This window comes from Anopheles maculipalpis, chromosome 3RL (assembly GCF_943734695.1).
Source record: "Anopheles maculipalpis chromosome 3RL, idAnoMacuDA_375_x, whole genome shotgun sequence".
Classification (NCBI taxonomy): Eukaryota; Metazoa; Arthropoda; class Insecta; order Diptera; family Culicidae; genus Anopheles; species Anopheles maculipalpis.
Window position 1 is genome coordinate 86,854,266 of NC_064872.1, and position 21,937 is coordinate 86,876,202.

General features: G+C 41.6%; 5 protein-coding genes across 7 annotated transcripts in view; 3 read left to right on the forward strand and 2 right to left on the reverse strand.

Annotated features, from left to right (window-relative positions):
- Positions 1 to 21,937, forward strand: part of LOC126562004 (motile sperm domain-containing protein 2-like) — a 332,954-nt gene that overhangs the window by 185,075 nt on the left and 125,942 nt on the right. The window lies entirely within an intron of this gene.
- Positions 590 to 2,777, forward strand: LOC126563110 (transmembrane protein 11 homolog, mitochondrial). 2 transcript variants are annotated; one of them, XM_050219731.1, is made up of 4 exons: positions 590 to 653; positions 2,134 to 2,354; positions 2,431 to 2,546; positions 2,610 to 2,777. In XM_050219731.1, the coding sequence occupies exons 1-4, from the start codon at positions 622 to 624 to the stop codon at positions 2,775 to 2,777; spliced, it is 537 nt and encodes a 178-aa protein (XP_050075688.1). In that variant the 5' UTR covers positions 590 to 621. The 2 variants fall into 2 exon arrangements, with proteins under 2 accessions (XP_050075688.1, XP_050075687.1); XM_050219730.1 differs by lacking the exon at positions 590 to 653 and adding an exon at positions 1,739 to 1,821.
- Positions 8,677 to 13,952, reverse strand: LOC126561434 (splicing factor 3B subunit 3). 2 transcript variants are annotated; one of them, XM_050217572.1, is made up of 4 exons: positions 13,718 to 13,952; positions 12,035 to 13,210; positions 11,015 to 11,322; positions 8,677 to 10,621 (listed from the first exon to the last, which is right to left on the reverse strand). In XM_050217572.1, the coding sequence occupies exons 1-4, from the start codon at positions 13,941 to 13,943 to the stop codon at positions 8,678 to 8,680; spliced, it is 3,654 nt and encodes a 1,217-aa protein (XP_050073529.1). In that variant the 5' UTR covers positions 13,944 to 13,952; the 3' UTR covers position 8,677. The 2 variants fall into 2 exon arrangements, 1 of the variants encoding a protein (XP_050073529.1); XR_007607062.1 differs by lacking the exon at positions 8,677 to 10,621 and adding an exon at positions 11,557 to 11,652 and having other exon boundaries at positions 11,180 to 11,322.
- Positions 14,985 to 15,663, forward strand: LOC126563010 (protein lethal(2)essential for life-like). The gene has a single exon (XM_050219617.1). It carries the CDS (start codon positions 14,992 to 14,994, stop codon positions 15,616 to 15,618), a length of 627 nt encoding a protein of 208 aa, XP_050075574.1. The 5' UTR covers positions 14,985 to 14,991; the 3' UTR covers positions 15,619 to 15,663.
- LOC126563025 (protein lethal(2)essential for life-like) lies at positions 17,458 to 18,099 on the reverse strand. The gene has a single exon (XM_050219632.1). The coding sequence runs from the start codon at positions 18,075 to 18,077 to the stop codon at positions 17,463 to 17,465; it is 615 nt and encodes a 204-aa protein (XP_050075589.1). The 5' UTR covers positions 18,078 to 18,099; the 3' UTR covers positions 17,458 to 17,462.

The window sequence follows — 21,937 nt, forward strand, 5'->3', positions numbered from 1 at the left end:
ACGGATTGGTGACCATCGTGGATGACCATATGGAAGAATTTTTGCTCTGCTAGTTTTTGGAATTTTATCCTTACGACCACTACACTGTTTGCTATGACTTGTTATTGTTGTGCGAAACTGTCAAAAGCGGACATTCCCCCATATCTGAAAACACTACGTTGATGTTGTCGCGTTGAATACTTCCAAAGGCGTTACAATTACACAATATTTCAGTTACGATTAATGGACCTTTTCACCATAAATTAAAGGTAAACCCTATGAAAACTAATGCTTTTCATAAACTTACATGCGATTAGTATAGTACAAACCGATCTAATCACATTGTAAACCATTTACCTCAATAAAATTAACGCTTCTGCTTTTTTTTGTAAAGTACTGTATCACACAACGGACTGTCATTCAAATCGAGGCGTTAGTTCTGACAGCTGGCGGTTGACAGCAAACGTGCGAGAGCGAGTGTGATAAAAAAGTTATCTCGGATTATTCTAGTCGTTTGAAAAGGAAGGAGGAATAAGTACGTACGTGCAGAATCCGAAAGAAAAACACGGCGGTGGTTGACGGTGTGTAGTTTAGCAAGCAGTATCTTGAGCGCGGTGGAAGTAAAGTGCATGCGACGAAAAAATGTCCAGCGAAACAGACAGCAACAGTGAAAGGTAAAAATCCGATGCATCCGTGCTAACGTAACGCAAGCTGCCGTATTTCTTTTGCCGGGTTTGGCTACTTCCCTTTGCCGTCCGGTAGTGGTAACAGTGCGCAAGGGAAACACATTCTCGCTTCCCCCACAGAATCCCGTCTGGCAATACGGACGACTCCTTTACATAATCAAACTTCTCCGGCGATGGCGTATACCGCGACGGCGGAATGGGATGAGAGTTAAATTCGCGAATATGTCCACCAGCGCGTGACCGTAAAACTGGACGAAGCAGAAAATACACACGCACACACGGTTTTCGAACGGAATGGTTTTCTACAGGGAAAAACACACGTACACACCCCCCTTCCTTTTCGGTGGTTGTTGGCACTTTCCAGCAAAAACGGACAGCGACCCCATCATCATCACCTCAGAGTGATGAGTGAGAAAATTGACCTTGAACTTGAGAAGCATCTCTCACCCTTTCTCACCACTGAAAACATGCATCGATGGCTTAGCTTCTCAAGAAAGGGCATCATATTGCATCGGTCATGTTTTTTAAGGCCCTTAACCAATTGCATTACTAATCGGTTAAAGGAAATCTATTTTTGCAAGCCCATTCGTAAGCTTCCTTCGTATGCGATTCTATTTTTAAGATCTATTTTTGCGAGTTGCCGGCTTTTTCCGAGTCCAGTGAGGCCCATATGCTCAATGAGGATCGAAAGTTTAAATTACACCAACCTAACTAACTATGTTCTGTGCTTTTTTGTTTCCCCTTTTTTCTTTGCACGCCATCCAATTCCCATTACCACATCCGTTGTACTTCCGATTGCAGAACTTGACCTAATTCGAATGCACTAACAACCCCGGTTACATCGAAACCAAAAAACGCAACCCTCAACGATTGTATCGTGTTTCCTTGACAATAATAATAAGCGAAGTGCACGCACAAATCATCGAACGGAAGATAGTCGTTCAACGGGTGCAGCAAAGAGGTAGTGAGTGACCGGAGGAGGAACCCGGTGGAGGTGCAAATCATTTTGCGAGGATCTGTGGGAAGTTCAACAGCATCTTCACTCATCAGTCGTTATAAGGATTCCAGAAGCAAAAGTACGGCACGGACCGGTTTTTGTGTGCAAAAGTAACATGTCCGAGCTTGCGACCGAAACGAAACGATTAAGTCCCATCGAGTGAGTGTTCTTGCAAGAGACAGAGAGACAAGTTGTTTACGAGTAGTTTTATTTATTTATCTTTAAGATTGAGTATTTGTAGTCAGTAGACATGTAGTAACAAATTAAATAGCATGTGTAGAGATAATTAAATGTTACGTTAAGTGCCTGAAAAGTGATCATACAAGGTGCTAAAGGGGAGACGGTATGAGAGTTTACTCTACTGTTTAAAATTTGTTGTTATACTTAGTATTATTCGGAGTGGTATAGAAAATAATTTGAAACAATGTAATCTTAGACCAGAAATAATCAATTGCTTTCTCTCGATTCCAGCGAGCTGATATCTCCCACCGTACGTGTGATCCGCGAGGTTTACGAAGGCGAAAATGCACACGAAATGTTCCAGTCCGACCTCAACAAGGCACTGTTCGATAAGGTGCGCTTCATCGTCATCGAACCGACCCGACTCGGTGAGGAAACGGAACGATGGATCGCGGTCGGCAACTGTCTGCACAAAACCTCCCTAGTCAGTAGTGCCGCATCGATAGCAATTAGTGAGTGTTTTGGGTTTGTAAAGAAAAATCAAAAGTAGTTTGATATGTTATTTTGTACTCCGTTTTTACCGAGTAGGTCTCATCTGGAGGGAAAGGCTCACAATCTACAGTGCTTCCTTCTGTGCCGTATCGATGTTCTGCACCAGCCTGTACGCCATCTGTTGGACCTGTGATCCGTGTGTGGAGTATCAGGTAAGCAGGACGACTCAAAAGCCTAGACAAGAGTACACCGCTTTGCGAACGTTGTGTTTTTAGGTGGAGCGAAAACAGAGAAACCTCATGAAAATCCCCGTCCCGGAAGGTGCGTCATCGCCGGTGGTGCTGGTGCACACTGGGAATCGGCTCGCCACGTACAGCCACCGAATTATGACCGCCCTAGCGACGTCCGTATGCGTGTGGACCGTGTATAGGGCATTAAAATAGGAAAACGGAGGTCCTTCCACAAACAAAACCACACACCCTGTGCGTCACAGCGATACAATGTTAGAGATACATAGATAAAAAGCCGGTTGCTAGATACAAAGCAAAAAATCACTGCCTTATGCAGGGTGAATATATTTAAAAAAAAAAGCGCCACTATTTGAACAAAACAAGATCAACTCTGTGGAAGGGAGTCTGCACCGGTCAAGCGTGTACCATACACCCTTTTATCTGTCTAGTATAGTTTAGTGGACCTTCTTCCTGCGCGCGTCTAACAACGATCATTGTTAGTTGCTCAATACAAATCGGTGAACAGTGGGGAAAAGGATAATTAATCAATTTTTGGACGCAGAGAGGGCATTGGCTAGATTTGTGACTGATATTATATCGCGATATCGATTGACTCTTGTCAGAAGCGATCTAGAAGAAGGATCATAGTGTACCATCCCCGGTGGTTGCTAAGAAACGATTCCGCTTCGTTGACACTTGAGAGAAATACCGATCCAGAAAAGGGTAGAGAGAGAGAGAGAGAGAGAGAGAGAGAGAGAGAGAGAGAGAGAGAGGAAGAGAGAGATGGAAATATTTGCATTTCCTCTTTTCTATTCACAAACTTGTGAAAAGAAAAAACGCTTAGTATGTAAAGAAAAATTGAATTAGCGCTTTTTCTTTCTACCGGTTGTTGTTGGAACTGTTGTTTTGTTTGTTTGATTTTTGTTTCAAAAATGCTTTTCTAGTTCATTCTTGTGATGTTTACACAACTCTCGAACATACTTTCTTTTGCTAAACAATCAAAAGAAGTAGAAAGGCATCTCTAGGCATCGTTTAGGACAAATTAACTGAAACAAAAAAGACGTTTTTGTTTGAGGCGAGACTGCGGGAGGAAATCGTTAAGCAAAACAAGGAAAAGGCTGATCTAGGAAGGGAAGAAGTTCACACGCGCGAAAAAATAAGTGTGGAAAGAAGCAATTCAGTAGTAGCTGCGCATTTAAGATGGTAAGAGGGATATGGGAGCCAAATAGTAATTAGTATTGTATGAATGCGAGACAATTGTTTACAACAAAACATGCTGCAAAAACAAAAGAGAAGCGAAGCACTTGTTTTTTTTTTTTGTTTATATAGTAAGAATGGTAAGCTTGTTTTGCCTTTACAACCGGTCTGTTTGAAGCGTGAGGAAAATGTATGAAAATTGCATTTTCAATGCAGCTTTATACTGTATGGACGGTTGTGGAATGATTTTATTGGAGCGGGCGATTGAATCGTGTTGTTGGTGTTAATCCTGTGTAACCGAAAATGCGACTCATCTATCAAACTCATACAACCAGCATTAAAGAGCGCGTCTGAATCTGGAAGCTCTTTAGTGGTAGCTTTTTAATCACAATGTTCTTTGATCACTGTAACATGGAGCCGAGTTCCAAAGAAGCATCCAGACGAGAACAGAGGTAGAAAATGATATCCTTCCATTTGGACAGTAAACAAAACAAAACACCAGAAACAGTTATGTTATTTTTTCCCTCCACCCTTGAGAGGACAATAACCGTAATGGAAGCACAGCTTGTAGCTTTGTATAATTTACTTCCGCACACACAAAAATTTGTTTTAGACAAGTTGAAGAACGTAGGCTTGTTAAAGATGTGATGGAATGGGGGGATGACACTGGATCTGTTGAAAAAGTACTTGTGTATTAAAAAAAAGTCACCAAAACGACCGTGTAAAAATGCTACGAAAGGATCAAATGTAACGTAGCAAAAGAAAATAAAAAAAAATGTAATATAGAGTTATTCTCATGCTGTGTAAAACAACTGTAAGTTATCGTATGAGAAATGGTTAAAAAGTTTAGTTTTCAATAAAAAAAAAACGAGAAATGAAAGACAAACAGAACAACATGAGGTGGAGTTTTTTCATGAATTTGTTTCGAAACACATGGTGACACAGGTGGTGATTATTCTGCAGACCTTTCCAAACGTGCCTTTGTAGCTGAACGAACAACGATGCAGACTTTGACGATTGAGACTTGCCTAAAACAAAGCAGAGACTGTACAGAACAATTGGTGTCCCATTACTCACATCAGACGCTTGAGGCGATGATCTGTGGCCTTAGTATTGTGCATCCGTAAGGGACATTATCCAGGCTTGTAGAGTAACCGAAGAAGAATGTAGAGCAAAAAATAAAAAAAAGCTAAATCATATTTCTCAATCCTATTCAATAAATGAAAATCAATTCAATTTAGTTGTTATTCGTTAGTTGAGTTTCCTTCCAATATGATGGAAATATGTAGTTTATTTACTTTTATTTACACTACATGCTATCTGTTGATCCGTGTTCAGTGCTCTGCTGTGTATGTGCTTACGGGAAAATTCTTCTTTCTGTATGAGAAAAAAAAAATAGGGAAACGAAAGAAAATTTAAAAAGAGTACCATTTGTGTTTGCTCTTTTCTTTAGAAGAGAAAAGATTGTGATAACATCAGCTAATTACAAAATATCATTACAATAGTTCATAAGTCCGAACTTATATATTTTTTAGGTTGGATCATCATATTAGAACCACAATCAATTCTTCAATCCACTACGAAATAAAGGCCAGAAGAGTAGTTACGATAACTTACCTTGCTTCTACTACGATCTTTCGGTTCCGAACTGTAAAAGTACACAATATCAGCTGCCAATTGCAGAAAAACGATGCTGCTCCCTCGGTAAGACACACAAAGGCATGAAGAAGTACTGAAATAAACATAAAATCAAGAAAGAACTAATTTAATACGTTTGTTCGTGCCTGCCCGGATAAAACGAAACAAGTTTGAGAATGAAACTCAGTCATTAAAATATTTTAATCATTCTATCGCCGAGCATAATGGCTGTATTAGCGTATATTAAAAATAACATCATTGTGAAGAAATAGATCATGGTCTTCTAGAGAATCTAGAAGAGACTAAAAAAACCAATGGGAAAAAGGTAATGGGTTACTCGAAAAATACTTACATGTGCTTCTGTGTGCAGGGCGCAATATTGCTTCACTGTTCGACAAGGTGGACGCGTAGAGAAAATGAGAAAGAAAAGAATATAATGAATTCAAAATAGCAATGAATGGTTGAAATCGAAATAATAGAAGATGGATCAGATTTTTTATCAAATCAATGTTAATTCATTGTCTATCTTGCGCATTCTATGTGTATCATCAGTAGGAATTAAGACGAATGTGTTGTGATAGGAAGAAAGTAATTTACAATGTAAACAAACCTACCCATTTTTTTAAAACTAGCATTCAGCGTCGATCGGTCAGTCATTCAACTATTTTTGGGTGTCTTAATTAATGCTCCGCGAAACAATAGCGCCACAGCACAAATAAGAAATTCTAAAGTCAAGCAGAAAGATGGAGAAGTAGCAGAAACGCTTAACTTCAACAATCTGTAAAAAAAAAAAAACAAAGTACCATATTAGAATAAGATAATAAAACGAAGGGATATTTGGAAATCATAGACGAAGTTTCAGTAAAATGGAATATGTAATCAATAATTATTCAGATGTGTCCAAAGGTCATAATTCTGAATCATCACAGTTGTTGTGGAGGACAAATATAGTACACAAATTTTACATAAGAACTTACCACTTTTAGTAGGATGAGAAATGCAGTTGCGACACACAGCCACACAAGAAGAAAATCGGGATAATCTGAAAGAAATTAATGACAGTATTAGAATAAGGCATAAAACGGATGGAGCATTGAGAGATCATAAACGAATTTTCAGTAAAAAATGGAATAATATAATCAAGAATTATTCAGAAGTGTCCAAAGGTCATGACTGTGAATCATCATCGTAATTACAATATTGCACCGATCATGATATTACAGATATTGTTTTGAAACTTACCAATCTCTCACATCCGTTTAAATCGTCAATCATCTTCATTACTCCAGAATTCGATCAGTTATCTGAAAAATAAAAAGACATAATATTATAACAATCGATTTACACATATAAACACATGCAATTTTCAACAGTTTCTTTTACAATTCGTTTTCAGTGTGTTCTTGTAACGTAACCAAAGTGATATTCTTTGAGGTGTCCAAAGATAATGTTTCATCATTTTTAGAGTTAAGTTCATTCTATTGAAAATTACGACGCTTAAAACTAGATTGATTCCTAACAAAAACTTACCTAAATTTTTAAAAATCACTGTTTTTTCATCTTTTTCATCGCTGCTGCTGCTTTTATCTGAAAATATAGAAGGAAACCTAATGAAACACAAGCCAAAATACGTGCAGTCCTTACAAATTTCCTACAAAACAATGCTTCAGTAATCTTATATGAATTGTAACCAAAATAATATTCTTTGAGGTGTCCAAAGATTATGTTTCATCATTTTTAGCAATATTAAGAGATTAATATCATAAGAAAACTTACCCATTTCTAAAAAGCTCTCGATTCTTGTCATCGCTATTGAGCGGTTTCCATTGCTCCGTAATTCGAATCGTTATCTGAAAACGTAAGAAAAAGCCTAATGAAACACAAGCCAAAATTATGTGCAGTTTGCGACAAATTTCCTATATACAATGTTTCAGTAATCTTATATGAATTGTAACCAAAGTAATATTCTTTGAGGTGTCCAAAGGTTATTTTATCATCATTTCAAATCATGAATAAAGGGCATTTCATGAACCTTACTCATCTATTACTAACCTCAAAATACTGCAACCGTTTGAATGACAAAGAAGGTAAGCTTATCTGGAAATTAAACAAAAGAAATAGTAGGTACGATTAGAAGAAAAAAAAAACAGTGTCATTTGCTTCTAAAGTAAAAGCTTCTCTTACTTTTTTCCCATATAATATCAGCAGAGTTTTTATTTCATTCTAAACCTTGAGCATAATAAGGCGTCAGAGTATATTAAATTCAACCATCACGGTAATATATGGAAAGCATACAAACGAAAAGGGTAACTAGAGAAACTGGTGGAAAATTGATCATGAACCAACCTGGTATTAATGTTGTAATACAGCAGCTGATTCGCAATTCGCACTTCAATTTTAAACAGAGCATAAAGGGATATATCCGTAGCACAGCGCAGCAATGAACGATGTATGTGTTTAGCTGGAAAGGAAATGGAGGAAAAATAAAATCATTTATTAGTAAATAAATCTCATACATCAAGTGTGTTTGTAGCACGTGTATATTATGATTCGTAATCAGTATTACTGTAGTTTATATCAAGAGAATTCAAAAGTCTATCTTGCTACGATGTAAAGATCATCACGAAGATATGTTGTACAAAGAAACATAACCTAAGCAATAACATAAACATGCTAGTGAGGAGCTTGATTAATTCTTACCTTTCTCTATCAATACAAATTTAAAATCAGTCACGATGTTTCCGTTTTTCTCCAACGGATGTGCCACACATCCACCAACACACAGTAAAGTGGGAAGAAAATTAAGGATAAACTGTTTGAAAGAAAACGAAGGGCAAAACATAAGACTAATGGTAATTTTAGTAAAATGTATTATTCAGAAATGTCCAAAGGTCTTCATCTTTAACAATCATACTTGTTGTGTAAGACAATAATAGTACATAAGAACTTACCACTTCAAGCTGAATGAAATAAAACGGAGACACATAGTATAGGCGTATAACCTGAAAGAAAAAATAAATACACATTTAGAATCAGCATTATATTTTTCCAGTTAAGCAAGATTTTTCCAGATCCAAAAACAAGCGTCCACTTTAATTAAATTTGTCGCAGATTTGAATGCAACGAACGTGTTAAATCTCTTCAAGAAACTTACTTTCGGAAACACTTATTTGTGGAACTGGAAATCTTTGCATTAAGAAATAAAAACACAACCACAAAAATGGTACTTACGTTTTGTTGGAATCTGTTGCTTCCGAAGACCCAGACACACGCATGACTTAGAACGCATATCGCGTCCGTATGTCCTCCAGCTTCTTCGCCACCTCACTCGGCGTCCGTCCCAGGTCCGAAGCAATACTCTTCTGTTTGGCCGGATCTAGCGACGTAAATTGCTCGCACAAATCGCCATCCATCACATTCTTTACCGGGTAGTAGTAGCTCCTGTAGCTCAAATGATCCCGTCCACACATGGGCGGATTTTCATTTCTCATGTGCATTTCCAGATGCTGGAAAAAGTCAAAGTCCTCCCGGCTCGTGAAAGGTACCAGTGCACCAACAGTTCCGCTCATCGTTGCATAAATGACCGATTCGGATCCTCCCGGGATAAGGGTTGCCTTCTGTAGGGACATTACGATCTCCCCGAGATGGAACGTGCAAATGTTTTCCGCCTTCTGTGAAGCACCGTTCAACAGACCACGATCCCACAGTGCCTTATTGCCTGTTGGATCTTCGTCCACATCATCCGAGACGGAGTGGGGCAGACGGAGAATGGCAATATTGCCAAACTTATCGCCCGTCGCGATCGTATCGTAATCGAGCAGTGTGGCCGATGTGATCCACCGGGGATGTGTGTCATCGGCAAAGATAATGAGCTGATTTTCCGCCCGCTTGTACTTGATGCAGTACACCGATTCCTGCACATCCGACACGTACACCCGCTGGCCCATACCTTGGATGTTGACGATCTGGTTGGGAATGTGTTTGTTTTCGCATTTGCGCAGCAGCTTCTTCTTGCCCAGATCGTAGATACGGAGCACTTTGCCAATGCCGGCAAGCAGCCGACCCTGGAACGGAGCGAGTGCACCGGGCGCATCATCAATCTCCGTGCGATGCATGTGCTCGAGCTGGTGCGTCTGGCTGTCCACCTTGTACACGTCGATGAAGCCACCGTTGCTGATTTTCGGGTTAATTTGCAAATCTTTCGCCACACCAGCCACCACGTACCACTTCTGATCGACGGCAAAGCGTACGAGGGCCAGCGAAAGGACGGCTTCGTTCTGTGCCAGCTGCACCTTCGAGTATGTGTGTCCGTTGATCGGATCCATCACGCGTATCTGTGATGCCCACATGCCTGTGCCGGCTTTCGGCGACGAGAACACATCCTCCGGCAGCACTTCGTTGATGAACGCGTCCGCCATTTCGTTCGCAAGCTCCTGCTCATCCTCCCCAGCTGCTTCCCGCATCTCGTCCGCCATTTGCTTTTTGCGTATGGTTTTCGTTTCCTCCGTGTACGCGTTGTGATCGGTTTCGCTGATGATCAGCTTGCCCGTTTCGTGATGGATGGCAAACCGTTTGGGAGTGTATTCCAACGGGAAGGTGATTTGATTAAACACGGCTCCAAGCTTTTCGAGTGCCAGAATACGCAGCGTGTTGGTTGAGATGGCCACAATACCTTCCGAACACTGTTCGCTGGAAAAGCCGGACGCATACTCGAGCGTTTCGTACGAGAGTGGTGTCAGATGGAAACGGTTCTGGTAGTAGTAGCTCAGCCAGGAACGGCTCGACATGGCGAGAACCGCTTCCGAGCCTTGCATCTGGATGCGGAAGAGCTTAACCGGTCGCGAGCCAAGATAGCGTGTGCGTGTGTCGGCAAGATCACCCGACACTGGATCGAGCACCGTGCGTAGCAGTACACCGTTCGTGAGACCAATGTTTAGATAAATACAGCCGGTAGTGGTGGTAATGCCTTCGTCATCGTCGGACGTTTCCACCGTGCCCATTTCAACGATACAGAGCGATTCGGCCGCCGAGGGTAGGGCTTGCATGGAGCGTGGCGAAAGGCAGTCGGCCGGATCCAACGATATGATGCGTACGGTGTTGTCGGCCAAACCGACGGCTAAAAACCACGACCGTTGCTCACCGCTGGGAACCGATCCGAGCGCCATGCACATGACTTCGCTGGGCATTTTTTTTCGCTCAGTGTACTCGTTCAGTTGACCGGTCTAGAAAGAGAAATAGACGACATAGTTAATAACGGCAAACAATTAGTTAATATGCCTACCATTAACAATAGATTGGGTCAGAACTGCAGGGCACATTGAAATATATTCTTCAAAGCTCATTCGGGTTCAATTATATCATCAGAAAAATGGTTGGAAGGCTTGAGACTCAGTCGTAGGATTTTTGGCAGTACGATTATTTCAAATTTTGTAAGGGATTTGACATATATGAATAGGGTGACAATTTCAGTTGCACGACCAAAAATCGTGCATCGACTGAGCAATGACTTCAGTCTAAAGGGGACAAAGTCAAGGTCTGTTGAATATATACACCACGCATATTACGAGACCTGTATATTCAACAGACCTCGAGAAACAAGTGAAATTCCTTCTTACCGGATCCATCTCGAAGTATACCAGCTCACCACCGGAAAGCGCAATGACGACCTGCCGCTGATTAACCGCACACTTCATGATCGTTTTCTTGCCCGGCGCTTTCCATTCGTTCACACGCTTATCCGCCCGGATGTGCCGAATGCCGTCCGGATAGACCTGAACCAGCGCATCATCACCGAGCGCACTGCAGCAAAGCGTCGGTGTCGTGCCGAGGAAACCGCTGTCCGTCACTTCCTCGACCGTATCGCCAATGCTCAGCACCAGCGTAGCGTTCACGAACGATACGATGATGTACGCATCGAATTCGTCTGGAAGAAAGAAAGCAGAACAGGAACACACAACCGTCAACCAGATCCTTCAATCAATACGAGAGGCACAATTTGAAAATTATGCCCATGATAAGAATTGTTGCCTAGCTTGGTTTTTCTCTCATTGAATCCAAACACACACGCACATGGTGGAGGATTCACATTTACAAGTGCCCTAGCTGTGGTAGTAACGCGTATTTGTAGTTCCTATCATAAATGTATCGCTCTTCTTACCTACTGGCCAACTGTCATTTTAAAAGTGTGTGTGCGTGCATGTGTTTTTGTACGATTGGATCACACATTTCCCAACACACTTCTCTCACACAATGCCTGAAAATGAGAGGAAAACTGGTGTTTGTGATTGCAATTTCTACTCATGTTTGGTAATGTTTGGCTAAACCTAGTAGGCTACGGGCAAAGTAATGCATGGAAACGAAATTTCCACACATTACTGCGGTTTGCCCGCCAGCTTTGTTTAGTTGTGACAAACTTATATCGACGAACACCAGCTTTTGGGATTATTATCATACTTCAAAAAATTTACCTTAATGATTAAGTGCTTTTTAAGGGTAACAGATAGACATGCCACGGAATTGCAAGACCGAAAAAGTTACGAATTTCGAACATCTTGTCTTCTACAACCCTCAAAAAACTTTGTAAATATTTGAATGGATATGCCACCACGTGTTGGCTACGATCATACAACACTTACCATCAATTCTTTTCTTCACGGTCCACACAGCATTCGGATTACCAGGCAGCTCCGAGACGGCCATTTCCGATACCTCCAGCCCATGTCGCAGCACCCGGATCGAGGAACGTGGTCCCCGACCGCACGCCAAGTACAGCTGCGGTGTGTCTTCGTTCGCCAAATCCGCCACCTGACAGCCAAGAATCGGTGCGTACGACGGGATATCGTCTACCATCACCAAATTCTTCAGCTGTCTCGGTGCGAAGAAGAACGTATCGCCCTCCTCGAGTGGCATCGCCGAACTAAACTCCGGCTCATCGTCATCATCACCCAGATGAGCGATCTGGTACAGATAGTGATTGCCGAACTCGCACGCCACAAACAGGAAGCCCGTCTTCAGCACGCACATGGCCGTTGCCGGTGGTACCGTGTCGAAGTACTTTAGCTTTATTTCCGACACCACATCATCGTCAGTTTCGAGCGTTACCTTGAAGATATCGCCCTGTTCTGTTTGCACCAGGAAGAAGTACATAGATTTGGTGCGATGTGTGGCCGAGCAGATGAATATCATGCCACGTTCCGGATCGTCCAGATCGTTACGGCGGCGTGGAATCGGACAGCGGATGTCATGCTGATCGCCCAAATTTTTGTACGTCAAATAGTTCTCCGAGCAGATCAGCACACCGGACGGACCATCGTTACCACCCGGTACGGATATGAGAAAGTTGGCGTGTTCTTCCAGTGGTTCCGAATATTTACGCACCACGTGATTCAGTCCCAGATCGAGCTCGTAGAATGTGAGCGTTTGTTGCGTCTTGGTGGCCGCTTCACCGGTCGGATCTGTGTCGGCCTCTTCGTAATCGATTTCCAGACATGCAAACATGGGATTCTCAAAGCCAACGTCTACGCCAACCATATGGTAGGTGAGTGTGTTGGATTTGTGCGCTTCCAGCGGTGATGAAATGGTAAGCCGAGCCTCGGAATCGCGGTTCAGGATGTAGACAAGCTTCTGCTTCTCGACTGCACCGATCATGACGGCGCGGCCCTTCGGATCGATGGCCAAATATTGGCCGGGAACGATACGCCGACATCCTGACTTGCCGAACGTTTCCTGGTGTACCTTTTCGAGCTGATTCTTGACCGGATTGTACTCGAGGATCACAATGCGTCCCGAGTCCGAACCGATCACGGCATAATCTGTGTAAATGCAGAGAGAAACATACATGAAACAGTGTTGTGAGACTTGGTAGGAAAATATTCATTTGGAAGATATTGTAAGCGCAAGTTTCAATTCAAGGTGCGATACGAACAGCAGCCTCAAAAGCGACATGCGTCCGGATCTTTAGCTTGCTATGGGCGCATCGTGAGTTTTCGTAGCACACTACACTCCATGCCCGGTTTAGGACAGGAAACGTGTGCCCGAAGCAAGAAACGCCGTACAATATTTTTACCCTTTTTTGACAGATCACCCTAACCTCACTTTCAAACCAGTCGTCAAAACTGTCAAAGAAATACCTTTTTCCGTATACAGCTTGCCCAAAGCGGAACATTCCATTTCACCCATCTAGGGGACACACACAAGAAAATAATCCATTCAAGAATGGATCGGCCAAAACCAACCGGGCGGATTGAAACACACCCCTCTTGATGGCACATTTAATCAATCGAACCAAAGGAAAACAAAGGAAACGCAAGCCAACCTACCTTTCGACCCGCCCGTAAGTCGGAAGGACATCAACGAGCGCACGACGCCGAACACTTCCGTCTGCAGCAACGTGTGCACCTTGCCCGTGTTCGGGTCCGGCCGTACCAGCTCCAACCCTTTGCCCTTGGCAAGCAAAATTTCCTGCAACTTGGTGCCGGCAAAGCTTCCGTGCACCGCGTGCGTGATGCCGGTGGCGCGTTGTAAGATGAAGTTGTACAGATACATCTTGGCGTCAAAACCGTACCGAAAAATCTCACTATTTCAAGCTCGCTTTTGTAACTTTGTGTGTGTTTTTGCTCTCTGAACGGAACGAAGGAAGGAACGCTCTCCTGCAAAGAGGGTCGAAAGATAGCATTTTACAGTAACCACCCGTTTTGAGGTTAGGATTTCTACACACCGCAAGCATCACCCCCTATCTGTGCTGCTCACGGTACTCTTTGGGACGAATTAATAAAACCCACCCGAAGCAACTCGTTTCGCGGAGTTTCGAAGGATCAATTCTTAAGCTAACTTACCGTGCAGAGTAATATCCAAATGCAAGTACAATCTGCTGTACTACATGGCGACAGAAAATTCGCGTTGATTTGGTGCCAAGCGTTCAGAAGTGTTCGTCAGCAGGAAGTTGCAGAGAAAATGGCAGAAGCGTGAAACCGCTGAGAAACAGGAAGACAGCGGAAGATCCAATACGAGAGTCTGCACAACGAGCTACTTTTTGACGGAACGTTCACTATTTGACATAACGTTGTCGCAGCCAAAATAGCGCATTTTTGTACATTTACCATTCAAAGGAGAATTTTATTTTATAACAACACGAACAAGTACAAAAAAACAAATATACCAGAACTATGCACCATCGGACTAACCCAATCATTTGATCATAAATTTTGTATATTGTAGACTTTTCCCGAAAATGCCAGCATTTCCAGAACATACCCGAAAGCCACTGACTCACCCTGTACGACTTTTCTCGAATATTCATCCGTCTGCACCAACGCTCGCTCTCGCTCTCTCTTTCTAGGATTTTCGAGAGCTCTCCGGGCTGTTCGCGAGAGACGGGCTTTCAAGTATATAACCGGCAGAGAGAGCGCTCGGAGTTCATCAGTTCAAGTCGAACAGCGCCAAAGCAAACGGTTGAAGCAAATCTCACAGCAAGCTATTCCGCATTTAAGCGAACTCCAAGCGCAAGGACAATCTATAAAGAGTGAAGTGCAAGTGAAGGAAGGACCTTTTTCCTACGAGCGCATATAAAACTATAGTGAACAGAGCAGTGAAAATGTCGATTGTACCGATTTTCTTCCGCAACTGGTGGGACGACGAGTTTGATCGTCCGCTGTGGAACTCCCGGCTACTGGACCAGCACTTCGGTGGCGGTGTGACCGCGGATGACCTGCTGAACGTGATAGCATCGGTGCCGGATCGTCGACTACAGCAACGCCATCACCATCATTTGCATCCGAGCCGGTATAACCGTCCGTGGCACAGCTCCTGTGTGGCCACCAATCGGGACACGGGATCTACGGTGAACGTGACGGGTGACAAGTTCCAGATCAATCTGGACGTGCAACAGTTCTCGCCGGAAGAGATCTCGGTGAAGTACGTGGACAAATGCATTGTTGTGGAGGGCAAGCACGAGGAGAAGCAGGACGAGCATGGCTACATCTCGCGACATTTTGTGCGCCGCTACATGCTACCGAGCGGTCACAACGAGAACGATATCGTGTCGTCCCTGTCGTCCGATGGCATCCTGACGATTACCTGTCCACGGAAGGAGATTGAGCAGAAAAAGCCCGAACGCGCCATTCCGATTACGCACACTGGACAGCCGGTGAAGAAGCTGGCCGAAAAGTCTGTCTCGAACGGGGCACAGGGCAAGAAGGAGGGAGAGAATATGGAATCATAAGTCTGCATCATTACGATATTTAATTTAAACTGCCTGTTATGTCTTAAGTGTTCAATAAATTAATAATTTAAGTGTGTGTTATTCAAAATTGTAGTTTCAATGATGTAGATGAAGAGGTGAAAGAAAACCTACGTTTGATTATATTCTTACATTCTTATCTGCTGATTGTTTTATGCAGGTAAATATTTATTCAATTTCATGCAACAATGTAATACGCCGCTCAAAACTGCACTCAACTAAACCAGACCGAGCAGAGAAGTTTTTGTCACAACAGCCATTGTAATTGCGAGGGAAGCTGCTGAGTCATTGGAGCAGGGCCATTAACCCGATTGAATAAGCAATGTGATTAAAATTAACCACCGCTTTCTAATTCGACTAACGAGGATGCAGTGTGATGTTTAATTTTAGTTTTTACTAGCTGTTTCTCTCAATGCAAGACGCTTAATTACACTTGCAACTAAACGTTGACTCATACCGTTTAATGTGAATATATAAAAATAATGTGAAATATGCCTCCTTCGACTGATAAATGTACTTTTGCTATCCCAACATATTTTGCCACAGATGATGGAGTGCCTTTAATTACTAGCAGATAGCAAAGCCAGAATATTAACCAAGACTTCTTCTTGGCCTGCTCAGGGTTTGAGCACGTAGCGTGGACATGGCCAGGTGGTAAATTCGTATCCAGAAACCTCGGTCCTAGGGCTGCAGTCCTCCATCCACGGCTGCATTCGATCTCCGACCGGTTTGACTCCACCTGATCCAGCCAGCCAGCATTAACCAAGATTATATGAGTTGGAAGGACGTTTTTACTAGGCGCCAATCACTACACCGTGTCCTTACCATGTAATGGCTTCTCATCTTTGAAGAAAAATGGTCAAAATTTAAATGATTAGCGTAATTCTTATCTAAATCTCGAATAAACCGAAGCCCTTCATTTTCTTTGAATGGGAAAAACTCCACAAAAAAGTATTAACCTAGGTAACATATTACACAATGCGTAATATAATACAATTAAGAAAATCGTGTCAAATTAAATTTTAGAAAATGTAGAATAAACAAAAAGTAATTTAATTATTTAATTTATTAAGTACCAATTTGTCAATGCAATTCCATTTCCTCTTAAAATTTTATATTGATGGTGGTAGTGAGTAGCCAGTATTTAAATGATTTTGCCTTTTTCTTTTTTTTTTTGGAATCCCACCAGGACCGTTCCCCTCTAGTAAAAAATGGCTATCCTACAACGTTGTATCAATAAGTGCTTGCTAATGAGCAAACAATAAGAGTTTCCCCTTTCGTCGACTTACAAATCACTATTTCAATTTGTTCTTCTTCTTCTTGGCTTAACGACCTCTAAGGTCATGCCAGACATCGAAATGGCTTTCTAGACTTGTCGATACCACGTAGTTGGTTAGTCATTCCTCACTACGGGGGGAGGGTCCGGATGGGATTTGAACCTCGGTCCTGCCGTTTGAAGACCGGCGCCGCTGTAGCCTACAACACCACCGGGCCATGACTGTAGGCTTGATAATAGTAATTTATTTAGTAAACTCTTGAGAAAACTTTACTTTTTTTGTAGCCTTTGTTTAACATTTTTTTATAAGAATATTTCATTCTCCAAAATTAGTGATTTGCCATCGTCAATGTTTTAAAGTACATTTTCAATCAATTAAATGCAACAATTTCATGCAATTTATCTTTGTTCCAACTATCCCAAGCATTCGGATGCTTTTAAAAACGTTTTTTGCAACAAATTTCTTAAGTTATCAGTGATTGTTGAATAATTTATTACACTTAACACATATTGAAACAATTAATGGTAATGGAATTAAGAATTATCAGGCTTATGGCTCCATTTTCTCTCCCTCCTTTTTATCCTGTGCACTTCCTGCGGCCAGCTTCTTCACCGGCTGTCCAGTGTGCGTAATCGGAATGGCGCGTTCGGGCTTTTTCTGCTCAATCTCCTTCCGTGGACAGGTAATCGTCAGGATGCCATCGGACGACAGGGACGACACGATATCGTTCTCGTTGTGACCGCTCGGTAGCATGTAGCGGCGCACAAAGTGTCGCGAGATGTAGCCATGCTCGTCCTGCTTCTCCTCGTGCTTGCCCTCCACAACAATGCATTTGTCCACGTACTTCACCGAGATCTCTTCCGGCGAGAACTGTTGCACGTCCAGATTGATCTGGAACTTGTCACCCGTCACGTTCACCGTAGATCCCGTGTCCCGATTGGTGGCCACACAGGAGCTGTGCCACGGACGGTTATACCGGCTCGGATGCAAATGATGGTGATGGCGTTGCTGTAGTCGACGATCCGGCACCGATGCTATCACGTTCAGCAGGTCATCCGCGGTCACACCGCCACCGAAGTGCTGGTCCAGCAGCCGGGAGTTCCACAGCGGACGATCAAACTCGTCGTCCCACCAGTTGCGGAAGAAAATCGGTACAATCGACATTTTCACTGTTCTGTTCACTATAGTTTTTTGTACGCTCGTAGGAAAAAGGTCCTTCCTTCACTTGCACTTCACTCTTTATAGATTGTCCTTGCGCTTGGAGTTCGCTTAAATGCGGAATAGCTTGCTGTGAGATTTGCTTTAACCGTTTGCTTTGGCGCTGTTCGATTTGAACTGATGAACTCCGAGCGCTCTCTCCGCCGGTTATATACTTGAAAGCCCGTCTCTCGCGAACAGCCCGGAGAGCTCTCGAAAATCCTAGAAAGAGAGAGCGAGAGCGAGCGTTGATGCAGACGGATGAATATTCGAGAAAAGTCGTACAGGGTGAGTCAGTGACTTTCGGGTATGTTCTGGAAATGCTGGCATATTCTGGAAAAATAGTCTTAATTCTAGAATATGATTTTTGTTAAAATTACCCTTACTTTAATGCGTAGATTTCATCATTGTTTAATTTTATTTTTGCCATCTTCTAGTTTTGATTATCTTTAATATTTTACTCACATAAATGTATGCTATAAAAATAGTTGAAAAATAATCTTGCTTAATCCCAATCAATTTCAAATAAAAACTCGTGATTGGTTATTTTTTTTGAATAAAGTTTTATTTTTATCTCATTTGTTTGTATCATCAACATAAGATTCGCATCTATCGGTATGATGAATGAAATCTAGTCGCTTCATTCTTTGCAGTCCAGTTTTGTTTTGTGTTCGATTTCTCTTCCTGTAGCAATCCCTCCGCTCTTTTTTTGTTAGCTTTGTTTGATTTACCTGTTTGTTTTGATTCGATCCCAAGCTTCTCCGATGCTTCGCTAATACCTCAATTGTTAAACACACATTAACTGGATTGGGTTTGTTTCGTTTCACTTGGTGTTACATTTCCCTATGTAAGCTTTTTGTTTTTTGTTTGTTTTGTTTAATTCCTGCTCATTTAAATCATGAATCGGTGCTGATACGGTGAAGCTCGAAAAGAGAATCAGAAACTGAGAACGAAAGTTGCAACATAACTCTTCTGTTTCTTTACTATACTACTGCACTCATCCTACGATGATGGTCTATGTATTTATGTACGATGTTTTTTTTTTTTCACTTAATTTTGTTTCTATTTCGTTTATATCGTTTGAGTGTTATGTTGTTTTGATCTTTGCTTATGCGTTTTCCACTTTTCCACTTGGTTTTATTAGTGTTGTTTCAGTTTGTTATTATGTTTTCTGTTTTCGTCGCCTCTACGTTAACTATTTTGCTACTTTTTAGTTCTGTTACGTTAAATAGGTTTCTATTTTTCGGAGTTTCTAAGTTTGGGTTTGATTATACGATCCTTTGACTGTGTGTGTGGTAGGATAGCTTCATAAAACTTGTTTCTTTAATATAATGGTTAGTTTCATTACTTTTACGGAAAATCCATAAATTTTCTAGTTCGTTCTTGCTGTCTGTCCACTGGGTATGTTAAATCTTTTTCGGTGTACTGTGTTTTCCAAAAACCATGGCTTGTGCTTCCTTTTCTCTATCGTATTCCAGTATCAGCCACAATGAACTGCCTTTTTGCGCTTTCTGATCACGTGTTCGTTATTGGGTTTCAACATTAATCATCCCGTGAGAGTATGTTTTAACTGTAACGTAACATGTAAGTGCGAAACAGGAGCTGAAACAGGAAATGCGGGCAATCATGTCCAAGCTGTTACCTTGCTCGTAGTGACTATTGTACATTCTGACATGAGGATTGGCATGCGATTTGCATGACTTCAGGCGTATTGGTTTGCGCCTGAAGTTATGCAAACTACACATCAACATCATTCTGTCAGCCATTTTATTCACATCTCAGCAAGATAAGGGCCTGTATTTAGCTGTTTATTGAGTTCATTCTATATACGATCCAACTTTTAGCTGTGAGTACATCTATTCCTCTGCCTAGGTTTAGCAGCAACAAACTATCTGTACCGCTAGCGGTTCTCTTAACACACTCTATATGCCTTCCAACAGGTTCAAACGCTCAACAAGTACAGTGGTGATAAAAAATATAATCGGAAAAGCATGGTGTGGTAGACATGCATGGTAGTAGAAATAGAAGTAGATAGGATTCAATTTGCGATCAACTGTGCGATCAAAACACGCTCAACCCTCCTGAACCTTTCCCACGCTAACAATTCCTCTTGCCTTCTCAACATCAACTTCCTTGTAACAGTGTGATACATACTAATGGCGATACTTTTTTTTACTCTTGTTAAAACAGTGCCTCCCAGCCATCGTTCTCGAAACCCTGCGTTTTTAACATGGCTTAAGGTGGTACTTACACCACACAAGACCCGAGCTTGCTTTAGAGGGCTGTGGTTCTATCATCTTTGGTCACTATTCCTTTGGTTTCAATCCGGGGGTTTTGAATGCGGTGCGGTTCTGCTTTTCGTGTTTTTTGTTCTCTATCAAATTTTTCAACTGCTCATTGTTTCATTGTTGCCTAATCATATTCAATTCATTTCATCTTATTTTGTTTCATACGTTACTGTGTTTTGTGTTTTCTTTTTTCTTACATTTAAACAAACTTTGCTGCTTTTTTGTTGTTGTTTCTCTTAGCATCTGTTTTTGATTAATTATTATTCCTTTCCTTTCCAACATTCCTCAATTCTTTTGTGTCTGGTTTTGCAACACATTTTTTGTTTCATTTCATGTTTGAGTTTCTTTTTTATGGTAAGAAATTGGTGTTTACTTGTTTGTCCATTCTACACTGTACGCCAAATTTCTATTTAAACGAAACTGCTGCTCTGCTAAATGCCTTTTAAACAAAGAGAAAATACTAGAAATGAAAACCAATGTAGCTTTCCATGTTACTAACTGTATCGATCGTATCCTAATCACAAGTTGCTTTCCATATGCTTCATCAATCAAACCACGTTCCTTTTTATGTCATTTCCTGTACGTTTAACTATCGTATAATTGACTATTTCACCTATTTCATGAGATTACACACGCATACATACATATTTGAACGCAAGAATCGTACCTAGGCACGAGATGTAGAAAAACAAGGAAGTGTTTAAGTTTACAGCCATTTATTTAAAATTGTCTAGTATCGGTTTACACATTTTACCTTCTTTTGTTTGTTTGATTTTGATTTATTTTATGTACGATGAACACAACGCAAGAACAACCTTCTGATGCATGCGCTTAAAATGTTTGGTGTGTTACTGTGTTACGTTGACAAACAGTGGAGTAGTTTGTCAACGAGTTTGTTGAGAATTTTTGTTTTCTTTATCTAGTACGCACAGCAGCAACAGGTTGACGGTTGCGCGGTGCAAATTGCATACTTTGCAGGCGCGATAATGCAAATTTCATCTGCATTGCTTCCGATTTATAAAAGTGACTAAAGCATGCAACACAAAACACACGGTCTTTATCGAATAATGATGAATTTTTGGAAAGAAAAATCGCTTGTTCATTTGCTTCCCTTCTTTTCACCACACACATACCACACGTGCTTTGCTGTGTCCTTCGGTGTGCGTCCCTGTACTCGATGATATTTAACTAACCTAGTGTTTTTTTTGTCCTTAATGTTACATACTAATCGTACACGTCTTGCACACACACACACAATTACCCACAAACAGACAGTTCCCTATGGGAAATATCATCAAGTAGAGTTCGTTAATTTACCTTCGTTTCATTCTAAGAAGAGTTCCGAAAAAAGCACTACTATTGGTTTAAATATCGTTGCTACCACGAGAACACTCTATCTAAAAGTAAAAAGTTGCTCGCCAATCGAAAATGGTGACACACACACACACTTCTCGTCCGATGCGCTAGTGCGCTGTGTCTAATGCCAAGAAACAGCTAAAAGAAAGCAATATCGTTTAGTAGATATCGAAACTAAGTCAG

Bases quoted from the DNA above. Each gene is read 5' to 3' on its own strand.
- LOC126563110 (XM_050219730.1), top strand. From the start codon at position 1,778: ATGTCCGAGCTTGCGACCGAAACGAAACGATTAAGTCCCATCGA. The intron at 1,822-2,133 runs GTGAGTGTTCTT...TCTCGATTCCAG, and splicing joins AAACGATTAAGTCCCATCGA to CGAGCTGATATCTCCCACCG. The intron at 2,547-2,609 runs GTAAGCAGGACG...TTGTGTTTTTAG, and splicing joins ATCCGTGTGTGGAGTATCAG to GTGGAGCGAAAACAGAGAAA.
- LOC126563010 (XM_050219617.1), top strand. From the start codon at position 14,992: ATGTCGATTGTACCGATTTTCTTCCGCAACTGGTGGGACGACGAGTTT.
- LOC126563025 (XM_050219632.1), bottom strand. From the start codon at position 18,077: ATGTCGATTGTACCGATTTTCTTCCGCAACTGGTGGGACGACGAGTTT.
- LOC126561434 (XM_050217572.1), bottom strand. From the start codon at position 13,943: ATGTATCTGTACAACTTCATCTTACAACGCGCCACCGGCATCACGCAC. The intron at 11,323-12,034 runs GTAAGTGTTGTA...TCTTTCTTCCAG, and splicing joins CGTGAAGAAAAGAATTGATG to ACGAATTCGATGCGTACATC. The intron at 10,622-11,014 runs GTAAGAAGGAAT...TTCTCTTTCTAG, and splicing joins TATACTTCGAGATGGATCCG to ACCGGTCAACTGAACGAGTA.